Below are 25,543 nucleotides of genomic sequence, written 5' to 3'. Positions count from 1 at the left end.
GGCGTGGTCAGACAGTGGAATTGGATAACAGGACGTCAGTTGAAGGGTGAAGTGGGGCATTCACGAGCGTCAGAATTTCAACGATTTTGCGCAGGTTCACAGATTTATAAACACTGTTCAGGCTGATTGTCTCTAGGAATAAAATAGGAACCAATGTATATGACAGACAGATTTGTGAAAAAAACGCAACAAAATACAGTGGACTTCACATTCTTGAGCATACCCAACATTATCAGTTTATGTACGTTTACACACTCGATGCGGGAGTAAGTTTTTGGACATGTTTTCATGTTAATTCACTGTTACTGTGCGTAACATCCTAGACACTATAGCCTGATTTCGGATTAAACGATAAACATTGCGATACCAAGTCCAGTGTTTGCATGGTTTCGATGCAAGTTGTTTACTCGTTGGTCTGAAGAGAAGTAGTCGTAGTATGTCATCTGCTGCGCACGATCCCGCCATGCAGTCGACTTTGGACCAGAGCAAATTGGCTCCAGAGAACTTGCTGTCAAATACATAAAACGATATTGAAACGGTAAGTGTCTATTGAATTCGTGGCATATCACGTTTCTGTTGTGGATCAATATGAGCGCAAAACATGGAGAACTTTAAATTGTAAACAGAATCCCATGGCAGTATGCAATGTGTGTTTTGTAGGTTTCGTTTTTTTTTTTTAACTCAAGGAGCCACGATGTGATTTAGAGAGCCTGTCAACATGTATTGTACACACACACACCCCGCACAGATTGTTACGGTATCTAATCTGCGACGGTAACAGTGTTGCAACATAATACTTCAATGTAAGACAAAAGGTTGCCTGAAATTTCGATGCAATTGACTGGGGACTCCACGAGGAGGATAGAAAGCGGCTCTGCTTGTTTCCTGAATTTCGCGCTGTGTTAAATGGCAATTATGTGTACAGTCCACGCCTCGCTCTGTTGCTGCTATCTGCTTTTATCACTGTCGAAATGAACGTATAAATTATGGAAACAATGGGCCGACACGCATACCTTTGTCCGACATGTCATTACATGTGATTTGGATGTACTGAAGTGATAATGATTTGCTTGCACGATACTTGTAGTGCATTCTATCAGAAACTTAATTTTGCTTTCATTATGAATAGCCTGTAACCTAGTTCCTTCCTCTGAGCTAAGCAAACAGGCCTGGCCTGCACAAAAGCATGTTGAAAACATACTTTATTAACAGTCATTTTTTTCATTCTCTGTCTTTCAGGGTCCTGCAAATGAATGAGGGCCACAAGGGCCACCGTGACCGCAAACGGCAGCAGACTTCTTCAGATCTGATTTGGGGGAGGAGGGTTGTGTGGTCTCCACCCTCTACCCTTTCCTGTAGGACTTATGTTTCCTCCCGAATCCTTCTGTTCTCTCTATTAAACAAAGCAGGCCACAATAGTCCCAGACGGAGGCAGTGTAGACAGGCACACTTGGTCTTGTCCCTGTTTTACACTTAATTGACTGGGGATATACAAAGAACCCAGACCTTTTTTCCCCTGTTGTATACTAGATTATTAGTATGAGTCTTCCTCCCCAGCAGAAAGTGACCCCTGATAAGAGTGGGGGCAAACATCGGGCTGGAGCTGCCATGAAGGAGCCCTCAGTGCAGCACGTCGTGGCTTCTGATGTCTTCTATGGGGGTATGGGCCCCCCGGCTCTGGAGTCTGCTCATGGGGTCGTTGAGCCTGGAGGCCACGGCTCTGGGGTTTTCAACCCAGAGAAGGGGCCCCAAAGTCGGGCTCACTACCAGCAGACTGCCCCTGTCAAATGGATGCACCAGGACCCCATCCAGGCCCCTGGCTGGTCTCAGGAAGCTCCCGGGCCCATGCCAACCAATCAATGGGGGCAGAACTTTGGCCAGTATATGGGCGGCTTGAACAACGTTAGGGGCCAGGTGGCTTTCCCCAAGGGGAACCACGATGGAGGAGCTGCTTTGCAGATGGGGCCAGCAGAGAAGCAGGCTCCAGGATCCATAGCCCAGGATAGGGGCTTAGAGTGGGAGCAGCATGGTGCGGCGGCTGCCATACGCCAAGCCCAGCTCCAGGCCCTCCAGCAGGGCCATAAGGGTGTAGCCCTCCAGGCTCAGAACCCCCATGCTCCCCCCTCTCACCCCTCCATGCCACAAGGGTCCTTGTTGCAGCCCTTCCAGCTGGCGTTTGGACCCACCAAGCAACACCTTCCATCTGGGTACTACCAGGTGTTCCAAGGGGGAACCAAAGCCATGCCCAACCTGAACTACAACGAGCAGTCTAAAGCCCAGCAACAACACCAACTGATGCAGCTTCAGATGCAACAGCAGCACCAAATGCATCAACAACAGCACCAGTTGCAGCAGCACCAGTTGCAGCAACAGCACCAGCACCAAATGCAACAGCATCAGCTCCAACTGCAGCAGCAAATGCAACAGCAGTTTCACAAGCAGCAACTACAACAGGAGCAACAGCAACAAATTCACCAGTTGCAGAAACCACACAGTTTACCGCCGCAAGAAATACTGCAGCCACAGTCTCAGCAAAAGCAGCAGCCAAACCAACACTTCCTTAGCTACCACCAGCCCCCTGACAACTGTCCGTCTAGCGCTAGCCCCCCATCCTCTCAGAAGTACAAGCCTCCGTCTGTGGAAACTCATGGACAGGGACAGACACCGGAAGTAGAGACCCCATCCACTGATCTGTCAAGCCCACCCTGCAACCCCTGCCCTCCAATGGTCTCACCTAACCCCATGTCACCCTCCTCCGACACACCTTTGGCTGCCCCCCGCCGTTCGCGCCGCCTCTCCAGAGACGGGCTGTCCCCCCTGGGTGGCCCTCCCTCACTAACCTCCTGGAACCAGACCCCAAGGGAGGTACCCCAGAACGGCGTGGTGACCGGAGGAGAAGAAGGGAGGATGGGGGAAGGCCAGGGTCCCACCGGGGGGGTCATACAGAGTACCCGTCGGAGGGCGTCGAAAGAGATCAATCTGGAGACTCTGGCCCAGAAGGCTTCAGAGATGGAGTCGATGCCCGCTGCCAAGGTTTCCAAGATATCCAAGGTTTGTTTGCACTGTTGTATTTAGTTCAACCAGGCCTAAAACCTGTTCCAAGTTAAATTCATTCACATAGTGAGATGGGGTTGTCCAGCGGTCTAAGCCACTGCTTATGGATCACATGTACTGTGTAGCGCTGCGAGCATGGATTTGAATCTGACCCAATGTTGTAGCACACTCCTATCTACTTCTCTCGCTCTCCTATCCAATAAACCCAAAAATACAATGACATTGTCAAAAATTCTTGCTGTGTACATGAAGGCCTACACAATGGGTCAGGGATATTGATTTTAGTTACTATTTTCCTGATGTGTTTCCTGAAGGGAAAAAGCAAAAGCAAATAAGGGGACGTGACGATTTGAAGTTAGATTAATTCCCGGGTGACGGGAGAACTGATTGTGTTATTCCTGTACTTGGCTGCCACTGTGACCACGACAATGCACTGTTCCTCTTTCAATAGGAAGAGTATGGTTTCTATGTAGGAGGTCTGTCATCTTGACTTTGATAGTTGGCAAGCTGTTTGGTTTGTTTAGAACTGGCAATCCAGCTATACGGCCTAGCGCGCACACACACACACACACACACACACACACACACACACACACACACACACACTCTCTCTCTCCATCTACTGTACATCCTCCTCATACACAGGATACTTGTCCAGACTGAAAAGTGTATTTTCCTGAGAATTTCTGGTGAATCCTCTGCTTTCGTAGGAAATCCTACATCCCACACAGGAGTCTTCTGAGGGGAGGACGGCTCATAATAATGGCAGGAACGGAGCAAATGGAACGATATTTGATATGATTCTGCTCCAGCCGTTACCACGAGCCCATCCTCCTCAATTAAGGCCCCACCAACCTCCTGTGACATCCCTGTACTATCCACATTATACTCAGTGGGGAACCGAGGGCCTTGAAAGGCCTAAGGATTTGGTTTCTATTTAATCATTTCAATAATTTTAACGGTCTTCTGATTTAATCTCTTCAGTTTGTGTTGGAAAGAAAAAGGTTAAAACTGAAGAGAAAAAAATATCCAATCAAGAGTTTCTTTGGTGGTCTCTCGGTAGAAACATTCTAGCTCAGCCAGCCAATTGGCTAAGCCTTCAGAAGCTGAAGGCCTCTGCCATTCCATAGACTGTAAAAAATATGGACAAAGCCGTCGAAGACATAGACCCCTTGTTTCCTCTGAGAATGCTCAGTGGCATATTTGAAAATTCAGAAGTGTCATATGAGCATGTCACCATCTTGCTACATTGAGGAGTTTTTGGAAACGTCGCATGGGCAGTTTGAGTTACTCTCGGACAGTGGTTCCCAAACTGTGGGGCCCCTATTTATTACTATTATGATTATTATAAAACATTTTTTAAGGAACTCAGTCCGGCTTTCAACTTATTCTTAAAGTTGTAATAGTAGAATGCACAAGGTGCAAATTTGAAATTGGTTAGTTGCATCATCAGTTTTTCTCTTGTCATGCCAGTCATTGCATACCTTAAAGAGCTGTTTTTGAAAAACTAGCCCATGTCAGCAAATGTTTTTATTTTTCTTGTTTTCTTTCTTCTTTAAACCTGCAAAATTTTCTCTCCACCAACAAGAGAGATGTGAACAGTTTGTGTCAATAACAGTGCTTGTGCCCATAGAAATAGGGGGGGGGCGCAGTATGTTCCCGAATACTGGAGGGGGGGGGGGGGCGCAGTATGTTCCCGAATACTGGATGGCGGGGCCGGAGTGAAAAGGTTTGGGAATCCCTGCTCTAGGAAGTGGCATTGTAGGCTAGAGCAGAGTGCTGCTCCCTCATTGGGTGTCTCAATCGGATGGCCGACCGAGATACTGCCATTAGCAACTAAATTCTCATTTTAACTACGTCTGTGTGATTTTTAAAGCAGTGTATGGTCTGGGGGCAGGAACATAATTACAAACAATTTGTAGACTGCAAATTGACCGCAAGAAGCCCGAGCTGATATGCTTGACTAAATAATTTCAAACCTTGCTTATGTAACTGATGTGAAATGGCTAGCTAGTTAGCGGTGGTGCACGCTAATAATGTTTCGATCGGCGACGTCACTCGCTCTGAGACCTTGAAGTAGTGGTTCCCCTTGCTCTGCGAGGGCCTTCGTGGGTGCCAGTTGTCTGTGTGTCCAGAGGGTCCCTGGTTCAAGCCCGGGTATGGGCGAGGGGACGGACTAAAGTTATACTGTTACACTTACATTTGTATATGTAACAGTATAACTTTAGTCCGTCCCCTTGCCCATACCCGGGCTCGAACCAGGGACCCTCTGCACACATCCACAACTGACACCCACGAAGCATCGTTACCCATCGCTCCACAAAAGCCGCGGCCCTTGCAGAGCAAGGGGAACCACTACTTCAAGGTCTCAGAGCAAGTGACGTCGCCGATCGAAACATTATTAGCGTGCACCACCGCTAACTAGCTAGCCATTTCACATCCGTTACATATACAATCACATTGGGTCTTTCTTATGTGTGGGATTTCTTTCTAAATTAAAATAACTTGGAGCTGATTTACTGGTGGTTTTTTTTGTCTTTAAAAAATGATGATAATTGTATTACCTTTATTTAGCTAGGCAAGTCAGTTAAGAACTAATTATTATTTACAATGACGGCCTAGGAACAGTGGGTTTAACTGCCTTGTTCAGGGGCAGAACGACAGGTTTTTACATTGTCAGCTCGGGGATTTGCAATTATAAGCAATTAGCAAGACACCCCCAATAAAGGAGTGGTTCTGCAGGTGGGGACCACAGACCACTTCTCAGTTCCTATGCTTCCTGGCTGATGTTTTGGTCACTTTTGATTGCTGGCGGTGCTTTCACTCTAGTGGTAGCATGAGACGGAGTCTACAACCCACACAAGTGGCTCAGGTAGTGCAGCTCATCCAGGATGATACATCAATGCGAGCTGTGGCAAGAAGGTTTGCTGTGTCTGTCAGCGTAGTTTCCAGAGCATGGAGGCGCTACCAGGAGAGGCCAGTACATCAGGAGACGTGGAGGAGGCCGTAGGAGGGCAACAACCCAGCAGCAGGACCACTACCTCTGCCTTTGTGCAAGGAGGAGCACTGCCAGAGCCCTGCAAAATGACCTCCAGCAGGCCACAAATGTGCATGTGTCTCCTCAAACGGTCAGAAACAGACTCCATGAGGGTGGTATGAGGGCCCGACGTCCACAGGGGGGGGTTTGTGCTTACAGCCCAACACCGTGCAGGACGTTTGGCATTTGCCAGAGAACACCAAGATTGGCAAATTCGCCTTTGGCGCCCTGTGCTCTTCACAGATTAAAGCAGGTTCACACTGAGCACATGACAGACGTGACAAAGTCTGGAGACGCCATGGAGAACATTCTGCTGCCTGCAACATCCTCCATTATGACCGGTTTGGCGGTGGGTCAGTCATGGTGTGGGGTGGCATTTCTTTGGGGGGCCGCACAGCCCTCCATGTGCTCGCCAGAGGTAGCCTGACTGCCATTAGGTACCGAGATGAGATCCTCAGACCCCTTGTGAGACCATATGCTGGTGCGGTTGGCCCTGGGTTCCTCCTAATGCAAGACAATGCTAGACCTCATGTGGCTGGAGTGTGTCAGCAGTTCCTGACACAGCAGTTCCTGATGCTATGGACAGACCCGCCCGTTCCCCAGACCTGAATCCAATTGAGCACATCTGGGACATCATGTCTCGCTCCATCCACCAACGCCACGTTGCACCACAGACTGTCCAGGAGTTGGCGGATGCTTTAGTCCAGGTCTGGGAGGAGATCCCTCAGGAGACCATCCGCCACCTCATCAGGAACATGCCCAGGCATTGTAGGGAGAGGGAGGTCATACAGGCACTTGGAGGCCACACACACTACTGAGCATCATGTTGACTTGTTTTAAGGACATTACTTCAAAGTTGGATCAGCCTGTAGTGTGGTTTTCCACTTTAATTTTGAGTGTGACTCCAAATCCAGACCTCCATGGGTTGATAAATTTGATTTCCATTGATAATTTTTGTGTGATTTTGTTGTCAGCACATTCAACTATGTAAAGAAAAAAGTATTTAATAAGAATATTTAATTCATTCAGATCTAGAATGTGTTATTTTAGTGTTCCCTTTATTTTTTTTGAGCAGTGTATTTACTATTTTTTACATTGTAGAATAATAGTGAAGACATCTACACTATGAAATAACACATACGGAATCATGAAGTAACCAGAAAAGTGTAAAACAAATCAAAATATAATTGAGATTCAAATAGCCACCCTTTGCCTTGACAGCTTTGCACACTCTTGGCATTCGCTCAACCAGCTTCATGAGGTAGTCACCTGGAATGAATTCCAATTAACAGGTGTGCCTTGTTAATTTGGAGGATTTCTTTCCTTCTTAATGGGTTTGGGCCAATCAGTTAGGGGTGGTATACAGAAGATAGCCCTATTTGGTAAAATACCAAGTCCATATGGCAAGAACAGCTCAAATAAGCAAAGAAAAATTACAGTCCATTATTACTTTAAGACATGAAGGTCAGTTAATCTGCATAATTTCAAGAACTTTTAAAGTTTCTTCAAGTGCAGTCGCAAAAACCATCAAGCGCTATGATGAAACTGTGTCTCATGAGGACCGCCACAGGAAAGGAAGACCCAGACTTACCTCTGCTGCAGAGGATAAGTTCATTAGAGTTATCTGCACCTTAGATTGCAGCCCAAATAAATGCTTCACAGAGTTCAAGTAACAGACGCATCTCAACCTCAACTGTTCAGAGGAGACTGCGTGAATCAGGCCTTCATGTTCGAATTGCTGCAAGAAACGACTACGAAAGAACACCAATAAGAAGAAGAGACTTCCTTGGGCCAAGAAACATGAGCAATGGACATTAGACTGGTAGAAATCTGTCCTTTGGTCTGATGAGTCCAAATTTGAGATGTTAGGTTCCAACTGCCGTGTCTTTGTGAGACGCAAGAGTAGGTGAACGGATGATCTCCGCATGTGGTTCCCACCATGAAGCATGGAGGAGGAGGTGTGATGGCGTGGGGGTGCTTTGCTGGTGACACTGTCGGTGACTTATTTAGACTTCAAGTCACACTTAACCAGCATTGCTACCACAGCATTTTGCATCCTTATGCCATCCCATCTGGTTTGCGCTTAGTGGGACTATCATTTGTTTTTCAACAGGACAATGGCCCAAAACACACCTCCAGGCTGCATAAGGGTTTTTTGACCGAGGAGAGTGATGGATTGCTGCATCAGATGACCTGGCCTCCACAATCACCGGACCTCAACCCAATTGAGATGGTTTGGGATGAGTTGGAAGAAAAAGCAGCCAACAAGTGCTCCGCATATGTGGGAACTCCTTCAAGACTGTTGGAAAAGCATTCCTCATGAAGCTGGTTGAGAGAATGGCAAGAGTGTGCAAAGCTGTCATCAAGGCAAAGGGTGGCTTCTTTGAAGAATATAACATATAGTTTGATTTGTTTAACTTTTTTTGGTTACTACATGATTTCATATGTGTTATTTCATAGTTTTGATGTCTTCACTATTTTTCTACAATATAGTAAAAATACAGAAACTCTTGAATGAGTAGGTGTGTCCAAATGTTTGACTGGAACAGTATATTTAAGTGATAATGCCACAGAAGCCGTGTTTGTAGGATATAATGGAACGGGTGCTGTTAGGCCCGAGACAAACCATACCAATATCCTCCAAACACCGGCTTCTAGGGCAATATCAATTTTACACAACGGGTTACCGGCAAATTCAAATATGATTTAACATATTTTCGTTAACTTTATTTTGATGAATTTATTCATACTATTTCATCTTTCCACAAGATATCGTTCCAACACAAATCTAGGGTTGCTAACCAAGCCGGCCGGTTGTTCGTTCTACCGGTTCGGTTGCCAGAAATGCGACACAATCGTTCAGACTTTTTGTTCTGTAACTATGGACGCGACACAGTCGTTCGTTCTAAATGTTCCATTTCCGTACTGGCTGGCAACGTTCTTATCCCTTGCTTGCTAGCTATGAAACTATGTCTAACTTAGTCACGTCAAACAGTGCAGCCAGAATAACAGTAAAGTAGCTGCACATTTGTTTAAGTTGTTTTCTAGTGACAGTTATTTGGATACACCTCGCCTGGCATAGAAAATGTGCTCTCTCGTCAGGACACTGTTGTTCAGAGGAGCTAGCCAACAACACCGCTAACACAATCACTTTAAACTGAAGCTGGAAAGATGGCAAATTAGCTGCACTTCGTTTCGTTTTACCTGTTTACGATTGATCATTTTTATGGATATATACAAAGAACTATGTTGATTCATGATTTCGGCTGAGAAAAGCTGCCTGCCTGTCTCTCATCCCGACACGTTCATTACTATGGGACAGCTGGCGATCGAATGTTTTCAATTTTCAAAATGTTGCAAATGTTAGAGACACAGACAGCAAGGTTTATACAAATCTCCTCTGTTGAAAACTAAATGTTATTCTAAAAGAAATAATGTTTATAAATTGCCTGGCTGGGCGGATGAGACTGTATATTGCACATTCAGATGTAACAGAGTAAATAGGCATTTTAACGTCATAGATTTAGCTAGTGGAATAGTCACTGTCTGCAATGTGGTTTTAACCAATCAGGATTAGACCCACCTGTTACATAAATGTCTAGATTTTTATTTATTTATTTGCTCAGAAAACTTGGGGGGCCACATAAAACCACCTGTGGGCCACCAGTTGGGGAAACCTGTTTTAAAGTAATTGGTCCAAGGATGTTCATCTGGTGAAATAGAAGCAGTTATTGGTACCATGATTGTGTTCTTTGTTTTGTTTTTTATACTGAACAAAAATTAACACAACATGTAAAGTGTTGGTCCCATGTTTCATGAGCTGAAATAAAAGATCCCAGAAATGTTCCATACGCACAAACAGCTTATTTCTCTCAAATTTGGTGCATACATTTGTTTACATCCCATGTTAGTGAGCATTTCCCCTTTGCCAAGATCATCCATCCCATCTGACAGGTGTGGCATATCAAGAAGCTGATTAAACAGCATGATCATTACACAGGTGCTAGGGACAATTACACCTTGTGCTAGGGACAATACATTTTTTAAATTTTATTTAACTAGGCAAGTGCGTTAAGAACAATTTCTTATTTACAATGACAGCCTACCCCGGCCAAACCCTAACCCAGACGACACTGGGCAAATTGTGCGCCGCCTTCTGGGACTCCCAATCCCGGCCGGTTGGGATACAGCCTGGAATTGACCAGGGTCTGTAGTGACGACTCTAGCATTGAGATGCAGTGCCTCGCTGTGCCACTCAGGAGCACTCGGGAAATGTGCAGTTTTGTCACACAACACTATGCCACACATTGGGTGTGTAATTGGCATGTTGACTGCAGGAATGGATGGTCCTGGCTCCAAAGTGTGTGGGTTTATGCCCTCTTTTTTTGTTGCAGCTCGCTTGCTGTTAACTATCTCTTTGAAAATAATGACTGTGAAACATTGTTGCATTTAAACTATCACCGGTTATTGTGATGAGCGTGATAAAATATATTTACAATGGGAAGTAATAGCTGGTTTGTTAATTCAATTTTGAAAATTAAACTGTTATTTTATATTCTTGTGATTTCATGGGGCCTACTGGAGTGAATGGTCTGCTTATTCTTTAATGTTATTTGATGCTGTGTGTGCCCAAAACGGTCTCTCCTTCAGTGCCATGGAGAGCACAAGTCTTACGGCGCTGTCCTTTCAGCACCATGAGTCTGTCACCTTTGATGTGACACTGTTGTTGTCACTATTGGTGATAGTGGTGTTAGGCTGCCATAGGTTGTGTAAACGTGTCCATGCCGGTTCTGACTCTGTGTGTGTGTGTGTGTGTGTGTGTGTGTGTGTGTGTGTGTGTGTGTGTGTGTGTGTGTGTGTGTGAATGCAGCAGCCCGAAGCCCATCAGGCCTGTTTCATTCATTCATAATGTCATCAAAAAGCATTGCTCTTCCTTCACTAGAACTAGAATGGTTTGACTACAGAAGATATGTCGGGCGCATTAAGTGATGCTATGTTTTCTGTCATATTGGAAGATTTTTGGTCCCTCAAAAGGCCTAGTCACAATTCGACACTGATTATACTGCTGTGAGAAAAGAGAGCGATCCCTAGCCTTGCTGTCTGGAATTTGATGTTTATGTTTCCCTAGGGCACACCCACTGAAGCAGCTGCATTTTTTTTCAACTCTTGTTTTTTAAAGGCAAAACATGCTTATACATCCACTCACCAAGTTATAAAACACATTGCTCTGGTTGTTGTCATTCTGTTTTAAACCTACCTGCACTTCAGCCCACAGGGAGGGGTGTGTGTGTGTGTGTACAGCCTGCAGAAATGACGAAAGAGAGGCTGGGTGCAGACTGCTGAAGCAGCTGCATGTCTACACACCTCCACATTCCTCAGGGCTCTTCCTCCCCAGCCATTCAGCTGAGCCAGGGAGGGGCCGCGGATGCAGCCTGGCGCCACAGCCAGACCTACAAACTCGCACTCCTCCACACTCTGCCCAACCAGTTGCCTTAATAAAACAGTCCTACTACTAATATTCACAATCCTTTTTTCTATTTCTAAATCACAAGCCCAGCCAGAAGACTGCTGAGTTGGCCATATGGGCTGGAGTGGAGTTGAATGGAGAAAAGTGCAGAATTGAGGTTGACACATTTACTGGAGTTTGAATTTGATTTCACATTTTGTTTTCTGTCCTGGCCTGAATGGGTTTTCTAATGAATTTTCAGTAAGTTTTGTAAGCTGACAGTAACCATGTGCTACCTATAAGTAACTGTTTGTTCATACTACATGTGCAGTGTATTCTCAAGTCTGTTGTACTGGATCTTGCAACACTGAAGACTGCCTCTAAGCAATGTTCATAAATGTTGTGTGTGTGTGTGAGACATGCATACCTACGGTCTGACATAAACAATTGCTCCATGTAGAATGTTAAGTTTACTAATGCACTCCCATTTTTTTCTCTCTCACCTCATATGTTATTCCCTTCTGTTTCTCCCCCTCTCTCTTTCCCCAGCAGCTGCAGGAGGGTCCTACAGGCAGACAGGCTGGCATTGTGCCCTTGGTTATGCCTGTGTCAGTGCCAGTGCGTCAGGGTCAGCCAGCCCCTCCGGGCAACTTGCTTTACGGGCGCCCCCCGAGCCAGCACCCCCTGCTCCTGCCCCAGCCCAAACACAAGCCATCTGTCATCGTGGCCCGGCGCCGTTCCCTGAGGAACTCCTTGTCGGAAAGCTTCAGCCAGGTAGGTCCTGTTGCAGACCTGGGTTGTGTTCATTAGGGCACATCGTAGTAAAAACTTTTGCACCGTTTGAGTGTTTCTTGTAGGACAAGTTCTCATTGTTTTAGTCCACATTCTTCCGTTTGGTGCCTAATGAACATAGTATTTGTTTGATTTTACCTGCCTGAAGTACAAGATGGCTGGGGTTTGCACTTTTGGGGCTATTCCCTTGTCTACCTTGCACCAGCCAGACAAGCTCAATGAATTGTAGCTAAATTATTTGGAAGAAAACAAATGCCATCCTCACAATCGTCTCACCAAAACAGGACGAGGAGAGCAACACAGGGCAGGACAATGATGGGAAATTGGCCAAGCACAAACGGCGTCCTCGGCCCGAGCCGCTCTTCATCCCTCCGCCCAAACCGACCACGTTCATCGTTCCCTCGGTCTACTCCGCCATCACTCCCTACCAGAGCCACCTACGCTCACCCATCCGCTTGCCTGACCACCCCTTCACAATGCCTCCCTACACCCCGCCTCCCATCCTGTCACCGGTGCGCGGGGGCTCAGGGCTCTACTTCTCCACCTTCCTGTCCTCCATCACCACCAGCAACCAAACCCTGCAACCACCGCCCATTACACCCAAGTCAAACTCGCGCAGCCTGCTGCATTCCAGTAAGTGTTATCATGGAGCCTTCAGGAGTGTTTCTGTATCCCTGTCTCTCTCTCTCTCTGCTTTTCACTCAATCACTTGTCTGCCTAGTATTGCAGTCCTGTCTCTCTCTGTGATGTAAAGTACTTAAGTAGAAATACTTTAAAGTTCTACTTAAGTCGTTTTTTGTGGTATTTGTACTTTGACTTCATTACATTTCTAAAGAAAATATTGTACTTTTTACTCCATACATTTTCCCTGACACCCAAAAGTACTCGTTCCATTTTGAATGCTTAGCAGGACAGAAAAATGATCCAATTCATGCACTTATCAAGAGAGCATCCCTGGTTATCCCTACTGCCTCTGATCTGGCAGACTCACTAGTGTGCCCCTGGCTATCATGCAGGCTGGTTTACTTAATATAAGGAATTTGACAAATGTTTTACTTTTGACACTTAAGTATTTATTAAAACCAAATAATTTTAGCCTTTTACTCAAGTAGTATTTTACTGAGTGACTTTTACTTTAGTCATTTTCTTTTACTCAAGTATGGCAGTTTGGTACTTTTTCCATCACTGCTCTCTCTTCCTTTTTACTCTCCCCATAATTTTTTTGTACGTCTGTCTAGACTTTGCAGCCAGCCCTGTCATTTTTGTTAGTGGTTCTTCTCTAGATGACTCCTACTTTTGTCGTTCTTGCATTTTTGTATTTGTCGCTTTCTTTTCCTGTGCACTGCATGCGTCCTTGACACAATGTATTTTTCTGTCAATAGTCCACTACTCTTAGGGCTGGTTTCCTGGACACAGAGTAGTTAACCCAAGTCCTAGACTAACAAAGCACTTTCAATAGAGAAATCTCCCTTAATAAAGTTTAGGCTGTCACAAATAATACCCTATTCCCAGTATAGTGCACTACTTTTGACCAGTCCTATGGACCCTGGCCAAAAGTGACATTTGGGATGCAGACCCACAGTCTTCCAGGGGTGAAATAGACCCATGTCTGCCTCTCTGTTTTGGTCCAGATAGTAGTGCCCTAAAGGCCCTGCCTTCCTTGTGTGTTCTACAGCCAGCTCTACAGACATCACACCCCCGGTCCTCCCTTTAATCACCGACGCCACACCTGTCAGCTTTGACCCGTGAGTACAAACCTTTAATCAAAGCCTGCAGGTATTATGCATTTTGATGCACTTATAATGCATTGAAAGACTTGTCCTAAGCATGTATAATATATAATGTTTTATGGCCCATCCATGGCTCGAGACTATAACATTTTTACTTTTTCAGTTGGTGGCACCAGCCCTTGATTTGTGCCGTCAGGGGACACTTTTATCTGCAAATCTACCTGTGTATCTACAATATCTATTCACACAGCATGGTCCCCATGGAGAGAGCCTATAGCAGAATTTCAGACTGGTATGGCCACAATGGCTGCTGATTTCCTAACATTTCTCTCTCGCTCCCCTCTCCACTCTCTCCCTCCTCTCTCTCTCGCTCTCTCTCTCGCTCTCTCTCTCTCTCCTCCCTCCAGGCGTATTAACATTGGTCTGCAGTACCAGGCAGAGGTGCCAGAGCTGCAGCGGGACTGCTCGCTGACCCATTGGGACCAGCACAAGGCTGACCTGGTCTGGCTCCCCATGAAGGAATCCCAGCTATGCCACGTAGTGCAGGAGACTGGTAACTATACTAGGCTAGGGCGGTATCCTGATTGACATACCTTCATACCGACCTTGTGCCATCACAGGACATTTGGTAATACCAGCACTGAACACAAGGGGCGCTTTTTTCCAACCCTAATGAGTCTCTGTAATCCGAAGGTTAGCAATGCTAACAAGTACATGTAAATACCCATAGTGAATGCTAAATGCTAACGAGTGCATTGCAAACATTTTATACAGTCTATGACAAACTATTTGTCGGGCAGACATCCCAGGTCATAAAGTTATACAAGTAACTTAAAAATGCTACTCACAGTTTGCTGCGCACACAAAATACATATCAGACAGCAAGGCTCTTGATCCAGGAAGGGATTCTCTGCTGTTACCAAAATAAGCTTGATTTTGCAAGAAGCTAACCACTTAGCTAGATAACTAGCTACTAAATTAGCATACCACAAACTGCAGAGTATTTAACACATTTTAGACAGTTAACTTAATAGTTATAAGATATCTGGCAAACATTTAATTGTGAATTCCACACTGTAACTCGATCACCTGGCACGTGCTGCACAACAGTGAGCGACTTACAAGGCACTGGTCTCTCAATGTTTTGTGGTTGTAAACAAACACCATGTGACTGGGGACTACCAGTAAGCTTCATAATGAAAAATAATGTGACAGGTGAAATGTGACAGGTGAAATGAAGAACGTGATCTACTTTATCTCCTAATGTAGTTGACTTCAGCGATTAAAGCCTTGAGTCTTGGGTATGACGCTACAAGCTTGGTACACCTGTATTTGGGGAGTGTTCCCCATTCTTCTCTGCAGATCCTATCAAGCTCTGTCAAGTTGGATGGGGAGCGTTGCTGCACAGCTATTTTCAGGTCTCTCCAGAGATGTTCGATTGGGTTCAAGTCTGGGCTCTGGCTGGACCACTCAAAGACATTCATAGACTTGTGCCCGAAGCCACTCCTGCTTTGTCTTGGCTGTATGCTTAGGGTCTTTGTCCTGTTGGCAGTTGAACCTTCACCCCAGTCTGAGGTACTGAGCACTCTGGAGCAGGCTTTCATCAAACATGTCTCTGTACATTGCTCCGTTAACCTTTGCTTCGATCCTGGCTCCCAGTCCCTGCCACTGAAGAACATCACAGCATGATGATGCTGCTACCGGCATGCTTCTCTGTAGGGATGGTGCCAGTTTTCCTCCAGATGTGACGCTTGGCATTCAGGCCAAAGTTTTCAATATTGGTTTCATCGGATCACAGAATCTTTTTTCTCATGGTCTGAGTCCTTCAGGTGCCTTTGGCTAACTCCAAGCGGGCTGTCATGTGCCTTTTACTGAGGAGTGGTTTCCATCTAGCCACTCTACCATAATGGCCTGATTGGTAGAGTGCTGCAGAGATGGATGTCCTTCTGGAAGGTTTTCCCATTTCCACAGAGGAACTCTTGAGCTCTGTCAGAGTGACCATCGGGTTCTTGGTCACCTCCCTGACCAAGGCCCTCTCCCCCGATTGCTCAGTTTGGCCAGGCGGCCAACTGTAGGAAGATTCTTGGTGGTTAAAAACTTCTTTCATTTAAGAATGAAGGAGGCCACTGTGTTCTTGGGTCAATGCTGCAGACATTTTTTGCAGATCTGTGCGCGTTGACACAATCCTGTTTCGGAGCTCTACGGACTATTCCTTTGACCTCATGGCTTGGTTTGCACTCTGACACGTTCTGTCAACTGTGGGATCTTATATAGACAGGTGTGTGCCTTTCCAAATCATGTCCAATCAATTTAAATTTACCACAGGAGGACTTCAAGTTGTAGAAACATTTCAAGGATGATCAATAGAAACAGGATGCACCTGAGCTCAATTTCGAGTCTCATAGCAAGTGTCTGAATACTTATGTAAATAAGGTATATCAGTTTTTTTAAACTGTTCTTCGCTTTGCTTTATGGGGTATTGTGTGTAGATCGATGAGGATTTTTTTGTTTCATACATTGTAGAATAAGGCTGTAACGTAACAATGTGGAAAAATTCAAGGGGTCTAAATACTTTCCGAATAAATAGTTTCAACGGAATTGAAAAACCATGCCGACGCTATTTCCAAATACTCTGGAATACGGTATACTGCCCAAGCCTAAACTTTGCTGTCCTTTCCTCAAAGGTTATAGCCATCTAAATGTGTTTTCACACTATAGGGGCAACCCGAACCGTACTGTGCTAGCACTACAGCTGTTTAATTTCCATTTTTTTCAGCATGGTTCTAGAAACTATGTTGACTGCATAATCAGGCCAGCTCAGCACTGCTTAGTATGCTGCTTAGTATGGTATGGCTCTGTAGTGTGAGTGGTAATAGAGCTTGCTTTTTGTATGAAACTTAAAGTATGCACATTTGAACAACAACTTTTTGCTTTCTGTCAATTTTTTTGGGCTCTGTCTATCTTCTCCACCCCTCCTCACTTTCTCTCTCCCTGCACCTCTTCCTCCCTGCCTTCCTCTCTCAAAACTGCCTCACTCTCCCCCCTAGTGGATGACCTGATGAGCCTGGCCTGCTCATGCGCTCTGTATGGCGGAGGCACCAATCAAGAGTTGGCCCTTCACTGTCTGCATGAGTGCGGGGGCAATGTCCTTGTGAGTACAGTGACTCATCCATTGATATAACCGAGTAGTTTACAACGACGCTGCTTCCCCTACGCTTTCAGAATGATCCATTGTGGCAAGTTTATCCCAGGCTGTGTCCCAAATGGCACCCTATTCACTTGATAGTACATTTCTGTGGCCCCTGGTCAAATGTATATAGGGAATAGGGTGCCATTTGGGAAACACCCTGGTGATGAATTGTATTGTGCTCCCCAGGAGGCCCTGGCATTCCTGCTGCTCAAGGAGCCCATTTTCTCTAAAGGCCATCACCTGGCAGACTATCACTACTCAGGTGGGGAAGTTGTCTTGTTTCCTCATGTGCTTCTTTCCAAAGCGTGTGCTTGTTAAAGGGGAGAAGGGGCAGGGGAGTGATGGAATTCATTCACCCCCCCATACACACACACACACACACACATACACACATACACTGTGTGACCTCATTGACAGTATGGTGAATAATTTCCCTCCCAGGATCAGACAGTTGGACTCCCTCAGAGAAGCGCTACTTCAACAAAGGCATCTCTGCCTACAGGAAGGACTTCTTCATGGTGCAGAAATTGGTACGCCCAATTCGAATCAGGCCATGTCGGCCATGACACTTTCACCACATGGCATGTTATCACTACCTGGGCAAACAGTGGGAGTACCATTAGAAGTGAATAACTTTTTAATAACTGTGTCTGTGTCTGTATTTCTATGTGTGTACGGGAATGAGGGGAGAGGAAGAGTATAATGAATACCTTTGACTGTGTGTGTGTCTGCGTGCGTGTTTGTTGTTGCTCCGTATACAGGTGCGGACTAAGACAGTGGCACAGTGTGTGGAGTTCTACTACACGTATAAGAAACGGGTGAAGATCGGTCGCAGTGGAACCCTTACCTACGGACCTCCAGAGTCACCAGCGGCGAAACACACAGAGGCAGTATTGGATGTCAAAGTAGGGCTTAGTTAATGAAAACAAATATAATAAAACAAGTAGTTAATGATTACGTTTTTTTTTTTACATTACTTTCATTAAGATGAACATTTATTGTGTTATATGCCACCTCAGGGAGAAGACAACAGGAAGTGGGAAGGGTCTTGGGAATGGGGTAAAGATGGCAGCCAGTTGAGGGTTAACCAGACACTACAGGCTCACGACAATGTAAGTGCTCATTTTCACTTGAAATTTCATTTAAAAGTGTATGTTAAACTATTCAACCACTTTGTATCATGTTTATATCCATCCCATACCGGTATATCCTATGTCTATACTTCATATTCATATGTTCTTTGACCAATGATCCACCAACAGTGCAATACAACACTGGTATGACAGACTAACACAATGAAATGTAATGTTTGGCCCACAAGACAGGAGCAGTGCTAGGACACAAGGACCAGGATACAGTACAAAAGGTGGGACTTCACCATCCAACCCCTTCCTCTGCACTCCGAAATCCTCGTCCCGAGTCTGCAGGGAAGAAGAGCAGAGCGCCCCCAAAGACCCCGGGTGACCCAGAGGGCGTGTTCCCCTGCAAGAAGTGTAGCAGGTCAGTGTGTTTGTGTGTGTCTGTCTATGTAAGAGTATTTCTATGTGTATTGTATCTGCAAACCGGTAGACACATACTCCACCATGCAATCCTACCGCCATTAACAGTTTCCACCTAACAGTTTTTACAGTGAAAGAAAACAGGGTGAAGGAAAGGGATTGACCAAGAGTATTATAAACCAGGCATCTCTCTTAGAGACCAGTGTTCACTGGAAACATCCCAGACTGGTGGGGTGACAATGGAGACAAAATCCATTGGTGGTCTTTGTTGCAGTTGCGCTGCGCGGATAATGCGATTCTACAACAAGGGGATGTGCACGGTTATTGGAATATTTGACTATCCAAAGAGACGTTAGTATTTGATTACTTGGGAGAGGATACATTTTTGATACCAGAAAATATAGGCGTATTTTAACAATGAAAAGGCTTTGTCTAAAATGAAATAGATCATTCTATGTGACATTGCTACATAGCCTACAAGGACAGACCATCACATTCAACATTGTAATAAAACAATTGTTTTATGACAGTTTTTATGAGTGCACCCCATAAAAGACACTCTGGGAGCCAACCGGTAGGCTGTTGTTTCATATGAATGGAGTTGTTGTAGACAAGTAAGGGGAGTGGCAGATCTTTTTTTTAATAGCATTTCAAACAGCTATGTCGGTCCACTAATACAGGGGTACAGGGCACTGTCTCTAATACAAACTCTGTATTAGCGGACCAATATAGCCGTTTGAAGCGCTATCAAAAAAATATCTGCCACTCCCCTTACTTGTCTACAACAACTCCATTCATATGAAACAACAGTCTACCTGTTGGTGCACATTAATTTTTTTTTTGCCTTAGAACTACACAGCTGATTCAAATAACCAACTCATCATCAAGGTTTGATTATTTGAATCAGCTGTGTCGTGCTAGGGCAAAAACCAAAACGTCCACCCAGGGGAGGGACCCAGGACCGAGTTTAGGAACCACTGCGCTAATACAGGACTAATATTTTTTTTTCAATTATTTATGTTTTATATTCCGAATTATTAATATTATTATTTATTTTTATTTTTAAGGGGGTGCTGCAGCACTCTCGGCACCGCTCACTGTCTTTCTATCGAGTCGTGTTAGCAAGTCTCCATTGAAGTAAAACATTTGATATGTATTTCGACTTTCTGGATATCCAAAATGTCATGATATTATTCGAATAGTGAAATAATTTCAAATGCCCATCCCTATTACAACACCTGGAGAATAATTTTACGTCTCAGGAACCATATTGATATGGTATAGCAGTCTTCTGAGATGCACAGCACGATGACCTGGTACACCACCTGTGTGACTGTAGGTTCTATCCGAGCCATATAATTATCTTTATGTACACTACAATACCAAAGGTATGTGGACACCTGCTCGTCGAACATCTCATTCCAAAATCATGGGTTGGTCCCCCCCTTTGCTGCTGTAACAGCATCCACTCATCTGGGAAGGCTTTCCACTAGATGTTGGAACATTGCTGCGGGGACGTGTTTCCATTCAGCCACGAGCATTAGTGAGGTCGTGCACTGATGTTTGGCAATTAGGCTTGGCTCGCAGTCGGCGTTCCAATTAAACCCAAAGATGTTCAATGGGGTTGAGGTCAGGGCTCTGTTCAGGCCTTTCAATGCACTATGCATTGGGGCTAGGAGCAGTCTCCTGGCATCTGCCAAACCCAGATTTGTCCATTGGACTGCCAGATGGTGAAGTGTGATTCATCACTCCAGAAAACACATTTCCACTGCTCCAGAGTCCAATGGCGGCAGGCTTTACAGCACTCCAGCCGACGCTTGGCATTGCGCATGGTGATCTTAGGCTTGTGTGCGTCTGCTCGGCCATGGAAAGCCATTTAATGAAGCTCCCAACGAACAGTTCAATCAATCAATCAAATTTATTTTATATAGCCCTTCGTACATCAGCTGATATCTCAAAGTGCTGTACAGAAACCCAGCCTAAAACCCCAAACAGCAAGCAATGCAGGTGAAGAAGCACGGTGGCTAGGAAAAACTCCCTAGAAAGGCCAAAACCTAGGAAGAAACCTAGAGAGGAACCAGGCTATGTGGGGTGGCCAGTCCTCTTCTGGCTGTGCCGGGTGGAGATTATAACAAAACATGGTCAAGATGTTCAAATGTTCATAAAAGACCAGCATGGTCGAATAATAATAAGGCAGAATAGTTGAAACTGGAGCAGCAGCACAGTCAGGTGGACTGGGGACAGCAAGGAGTCATCATGTCAGGTATTCCTGGGGCATGGTCCTAGGGCTCAGGTCCTCCGAGAGAGAGAAAGAAAGAGAGAATTAGAGAGAGCATATGTGGGATGGCCAGTCCTCTTCTGGCTGTGCCGGGTGGAGATTATAACAGAACATGGCCAAGATGTTCAAATGTTCATAAATGATCAGCATGGTCGAATAATAATAAGGCAGAACAGTTGAAACTGGAGCAGCAGCACAGCCAGGTGGACTGGGGACAGCAAGGAGTCATCATGTCAGGTAGTCCTGGGGCATGGTCCTAGGGCTCAGGTCCTCCGAGAGAGAGAAAGAGAGGAGAGAATTAGAGAACGCACACTTAGATTCACACAGGACACCGAATAGGACAGGAGAAGTACTCCAGATATAACAAACTGACCCTAGCCCCCCGACACATAAACTACTGCAGCATAAATACTGGAGGCTGAGACAGGAGGGGTCAGGAGACACTGTGGCCCACTCCGAGGACACCCCCGGACAGGGCCAAACAGGAAGGATATAACCCCACCCACTTTGCCAAAGCACAGCCCCCACACCACTAGAGGGATATCTTCAACCACCAACTTACCATCCTGAGACAAGGCTGAGTATAGCCCACAAAGACCTCCGCCACGGCACAACTTAAGGGGGGGGGCGCCAACCCAGACAGGATGACCACATCAGTGACTCAACCCACTCAGGTGACGCACCCCCTCCAGGGACGGCATGAGAGAGCCCCAGTAAAGCCAGTGACTCAGCCCCTGTAATAGGGTTAGAGGCAGAGAATCCCAGTGGAAAGAGGGGAACCGGCCAGGCAGAGACAGCAAGGGTGGTTCGTTGCTCCAGAGCCTTTCCGTTCACCCTCCCACTCCTGGGCCAGACTACACTCAATCATATGACCCACTGAAGAGATGAGTCTTCAGTAGAGACTTAAAGGTTGAGACCGAGTTTGCGTCTCTGACATGGGTAGGCAGACCGTTCCATAAAAATGGAGCTCTATAGGAGAAAGCCCTGCCTCCAGCTGTTTGCTTAAAAATTCTAGGGACAATTAGGAGGCCTGCGTCTTGTGACCGTAGCGTACGTGTAGGTATGTACGGCAGGACCAAATCAGAGAGATAGATAGGAGCAAGCCCATGTAATGCGTTGTAGGTTAGCAGTAAAACCTTGAAATCAGCCCTTGCTTTGACAGGAAGCCAGTGTAGAGAGGCTAGCACTGGAGTAATATGATCAATTTTTTTGGTTCTAGTCAGGATTCTAGCAGCCGTATTTAGCACTAACTGAAGTTTATTTAGTGCTTTATCCGGGTAGCCGGAAAGTAGAGCATTGCAGTAGTCTAACCTGGAAGTGACAAAAGCATGGATTAATTTTTCTGCATCATTTTTGGACAGAAAGTTCCTGATTTTTGCAATGTTACGTAGATGGAAAAAAGCTGTCCTTGAAATGGTCTTGATATGTTCTTCAAAAGAGAGATCAGGGTCCAGAGTAACGCCGAGGTCCTTCACAGTTTTATTTGAGACGACTGTACAACCATTAAGATTAATTGTCAGATTCAACAGAAGATCTCTTTGTTTCTTGGGACCTAGAACAAGCATCTCTGTTTTGTCCGAGTTTAAAAGTAGAAAGTTTGCAGCCATCCACTTCCTTATGTCTGAAACACATTATTCTAGCAAGGGCAATTTTGGGGCTTCACCATGTTTAATTGAAATGTACAGCTGTGTGTCATCCGCATAGCAGTGAAAGTTAACATTATGTTTTCGAATAACATCCCCAAGAGGTAAAATATATAGTGAAAACAATAGTGGTCCTAAAACGGAACCTTGAGGAACACCGAAATTTACAGTTGATTTGTCAGAGGACAGACCATTCACAGAGACAAACTGAAGTTATTGTGCTAACCTTGCTTCCAGAGGCAGTTTGGAACTCGATAGACTTTGCGGCTAAGCCTTTGTTGCTCCTAGACATTTCCACTTCACATTTACAGCATTTACAGTTGACCGGGGAAGCTTTAGCAGTGCAGAAATTTGACAACCAGACTTGTTGGAACGGTGTCACGTTGAAAGTCACTGAGCTCTTCAGTAAGGCCATTCTACTGACAATGTTTGTCTATGGCTGTGTGCTCGATTTTATACACCTGTCAGCAACGAGTGTGGCTGAAATAGCCGAATCCACTCATTTGAAGGCTGTCCACATACTTCTGTGTATATAGTGTATATAGCGATCTGGGTTATATGTTGTATTGTTCATGTATCTGACCTTTGACCTCCAGGGTGTTCTACAAGGTTAAGAGCCGCAGCGCCCACATGAAGAGCCACGCTGAGCGGGAGAAGAAGGACGCCGCACTCAAACTCAAAGAGGAGGTGGAGCGGGCGACCCTGGCGGCGGCAGCAGCCGAGGCACGGGCCAAGGAGGCAGCAGAGGCTATGCAGAATGGGAATGGTTGTGGGAATGAAGCGGGAGAACAGGATGAGGTCAGTGATGAGGATGTGCCTTCAGAGGCAGAAGATGAAGAGGACGAGGATTGGCACTGAAAGAGGGAGCGAAGGGGAGAAAAGAGTGGGGGGGGGGGGGGGGGGGGGACTTGGGCGTGAGGCAGAGAAAGAGGGAAAGAAAGAGAGATCCCACTCCTATAAAAACACAGTTTAAAGAATCTTTACCTAAGACCATCAGATTGAGTATGGTGGCGTTCCAGGTCGTTCATGTATCTGTAGATGATCAGATATTGTAACACCCGGGGAACTGTTACACATCTAGGAAGCACATAATCAGATGATATAACAATATTCTGACATGCTCAACGTGACTGCAAAAAAAAGAATACCTGGAACATCCACTTTGTCTCACATCCCAGTGCCACAACTTCAGTCTTCCTTTTAATCGCTTTTCGCACTCCACATCTTAACTTTTCACAAGGGAATATATTTTTGTAAATGCACTTATACATTGTATTCTATTGCTTTTGCCAATGTTTCTTCTTTTATATCCCTTATTTAATTGAATATCTGTATTGGAATATCAATATGGCTATTTCATTGTGTGTACTATTTAGACTTTTGGTTGTTCTTAGTAGTTTGTACTGCAGTGGATGTTTATAGCAAACTAGCTATACTCAGTGGATACCTGTTTTGCCTTACTAGATCATGATCAAAGAGACTTTTCACTTTTATAATATCGGTCTGTTTTCTAAAATTGGGGATAATGTAGATATGACCTTTTATGAATTCTGCTTTGCCTTTAAGGTAAATATTGTGGAGAAATGTTTAAAGATTGTCATCAAACTCTAAGGTTGAATTGCACATTTATACTACAAAGTAAGGGACCTTTCAAATGTAATGTACGGAAGTCCAGAGGGCATATTAATGAAAAGATCACTCCCGCATTATGTCCATCACAATGTATTTATCTATCTCATGATCACAACGTAACAAGTTGATTTGTTTGAGAACACAAGATCATTTTCCCATGATCATGACATAACAAAAGTTGTTTGGTTGAGATAAACTCCATAAAGAGGAGTGGCTTGACAGTATGGCTGAGGCTGCAGAGCCTGCACTGGATTCAGTACGTTTGTATTAATTGCTATGGTAAGGGATGGCACATTTCATGCTAACATCATGCTTTCATTTGTGTTTGGAGCTTATTATCAGTTTTATAAGTTAGAACATTATCAAGTTTAAATATCCCTTACCTTGAGCTAAGAGCTCTCGGGGCATCTAAGCCCTCATGTGGCATTTAAGCCCAGAACAATGCCTGACAGGCAGTTCTGTCTCCCAGGCTGTGTGCCACCCCCAAGACCACAACCAACCAATGCATGCAAGCAACAACGCAGTAAACTTGGCTAGTCGTGTGAGTGTGCTAGCTAGCTAGGTAGTCGTGTTAGATAACAAGCTAGCTAGCAAGCTATGTTAGCTTTCATAACTGATATTAGTATAATTGTAAGGGACACTTAATGTTTTTTGGATGATATTTAAATTTACAGAGTGGGTAAGCTCCATTCCAGACAGGCTGATCAGATTCAATTTCAGCCCCAGACAACCGAGCTAACTAGCTCACAAGACTAGCCAAGTTAGCTGCGTTGTTCCTTGCATGTGATTGGTTGTGGTCTTGGGGGCGGCACGTAGCCTGGGAGACATACTGCCTGTCAGGCATCGTTCAGGGCTTAATTGCCCAGTATTGCGATCAACGCAGCCAAAGGGCTCCTTGATGAAGTGGTTATCATGCATCTGAACAAATCAATGGATGACCCATGGTACATTTGAATATCTCTTGATCGCGACAACACAACTTTTGTTATGTGATCATGTGATAAATAAGTTGTGATCTCGACATAATGAGGGAAAAAGAACAATTAATTCATAATGCCCTCTCTGGACTATCGTAGTAATGTGTCTTGTGTAAAAACATTTTTTTTATAAAAAGTTATATATTGAAAATACTGCATTGCAAATAATGTTGCCAACTTTTAACTAATCAATCATGTCAACTGCCGTTGAATTGAAAAAGTTGATTAAAAATTTATTCAGAAACTATGTTTCTGTCATTCCCTG

At 45.0% G+C, this 25,543-nt stretch overlaps 1 protein-coding gene across 2 annotated transcripts; it reads left to right on the top strand.

The window, feature by feature from the left end:
• Nucleotides 1–66: 66 nt before the first annotated feature.
• Nucleotides 67–25,543, top strand: LOC110522018 (mitotic deacetylase-associated SANT domain protein). Of its 2 annotated transcripts, none has more exons than XM_021600076.2 (13): nt 67–538; nt 1,240–3,051; nt 12,090–12,311; nt 12,614–12,962; nt 14,005–14,074; nt 14,467–14,612; nt 17,107–17,210; nt 17,436–17,511; nt 17,691–17,779; nt 18,011–18,154; nt 18,269–18,361; nt 18,571–18,749; nt 23,266–25,543. In XM_021600076.2, exons 2-13 carry the CDS (start codon nt 1,540–1,542, stop codon nt 23,525–23,527), a joined length of 3,246 nt encoding a protein of 1,081 aa, XP_021455751.2. In that variant the 5' UTR covers nt 67–538; nt 1,240–1,539; the 3' UTR covers nt 23,528–25,543. The 2 variants fall into 2 exon arrangements, with proteins under 2 accessions (XP_021455751.2, XP_021455750.2); XM_021600075.2 differs by having other exon boundaries at nt 12,087–12,311.

Source organism: Oncorhynchus mykiss, chromosome 4, assembly GCF_013265735.2.
Source record: "Oncorhynchus mykiss isolate Arlee chromosome 4, USDA_OmykA_1.1, whole genome shotgun sequence".
NCBI classification, from domain to species: domain Eukaryota; kingdom Metazoa; phylum Chordata; class Actinopteri; order Salmoniformes; family Salmonidae; genus Oncorhynchus; species Oncorhynchus mykiss.
The sequence above is the reverse complement of the archived record's forward strand: the minus strand, read 5'-3'. Positions and strand labels throughout refer to the sequence as shown.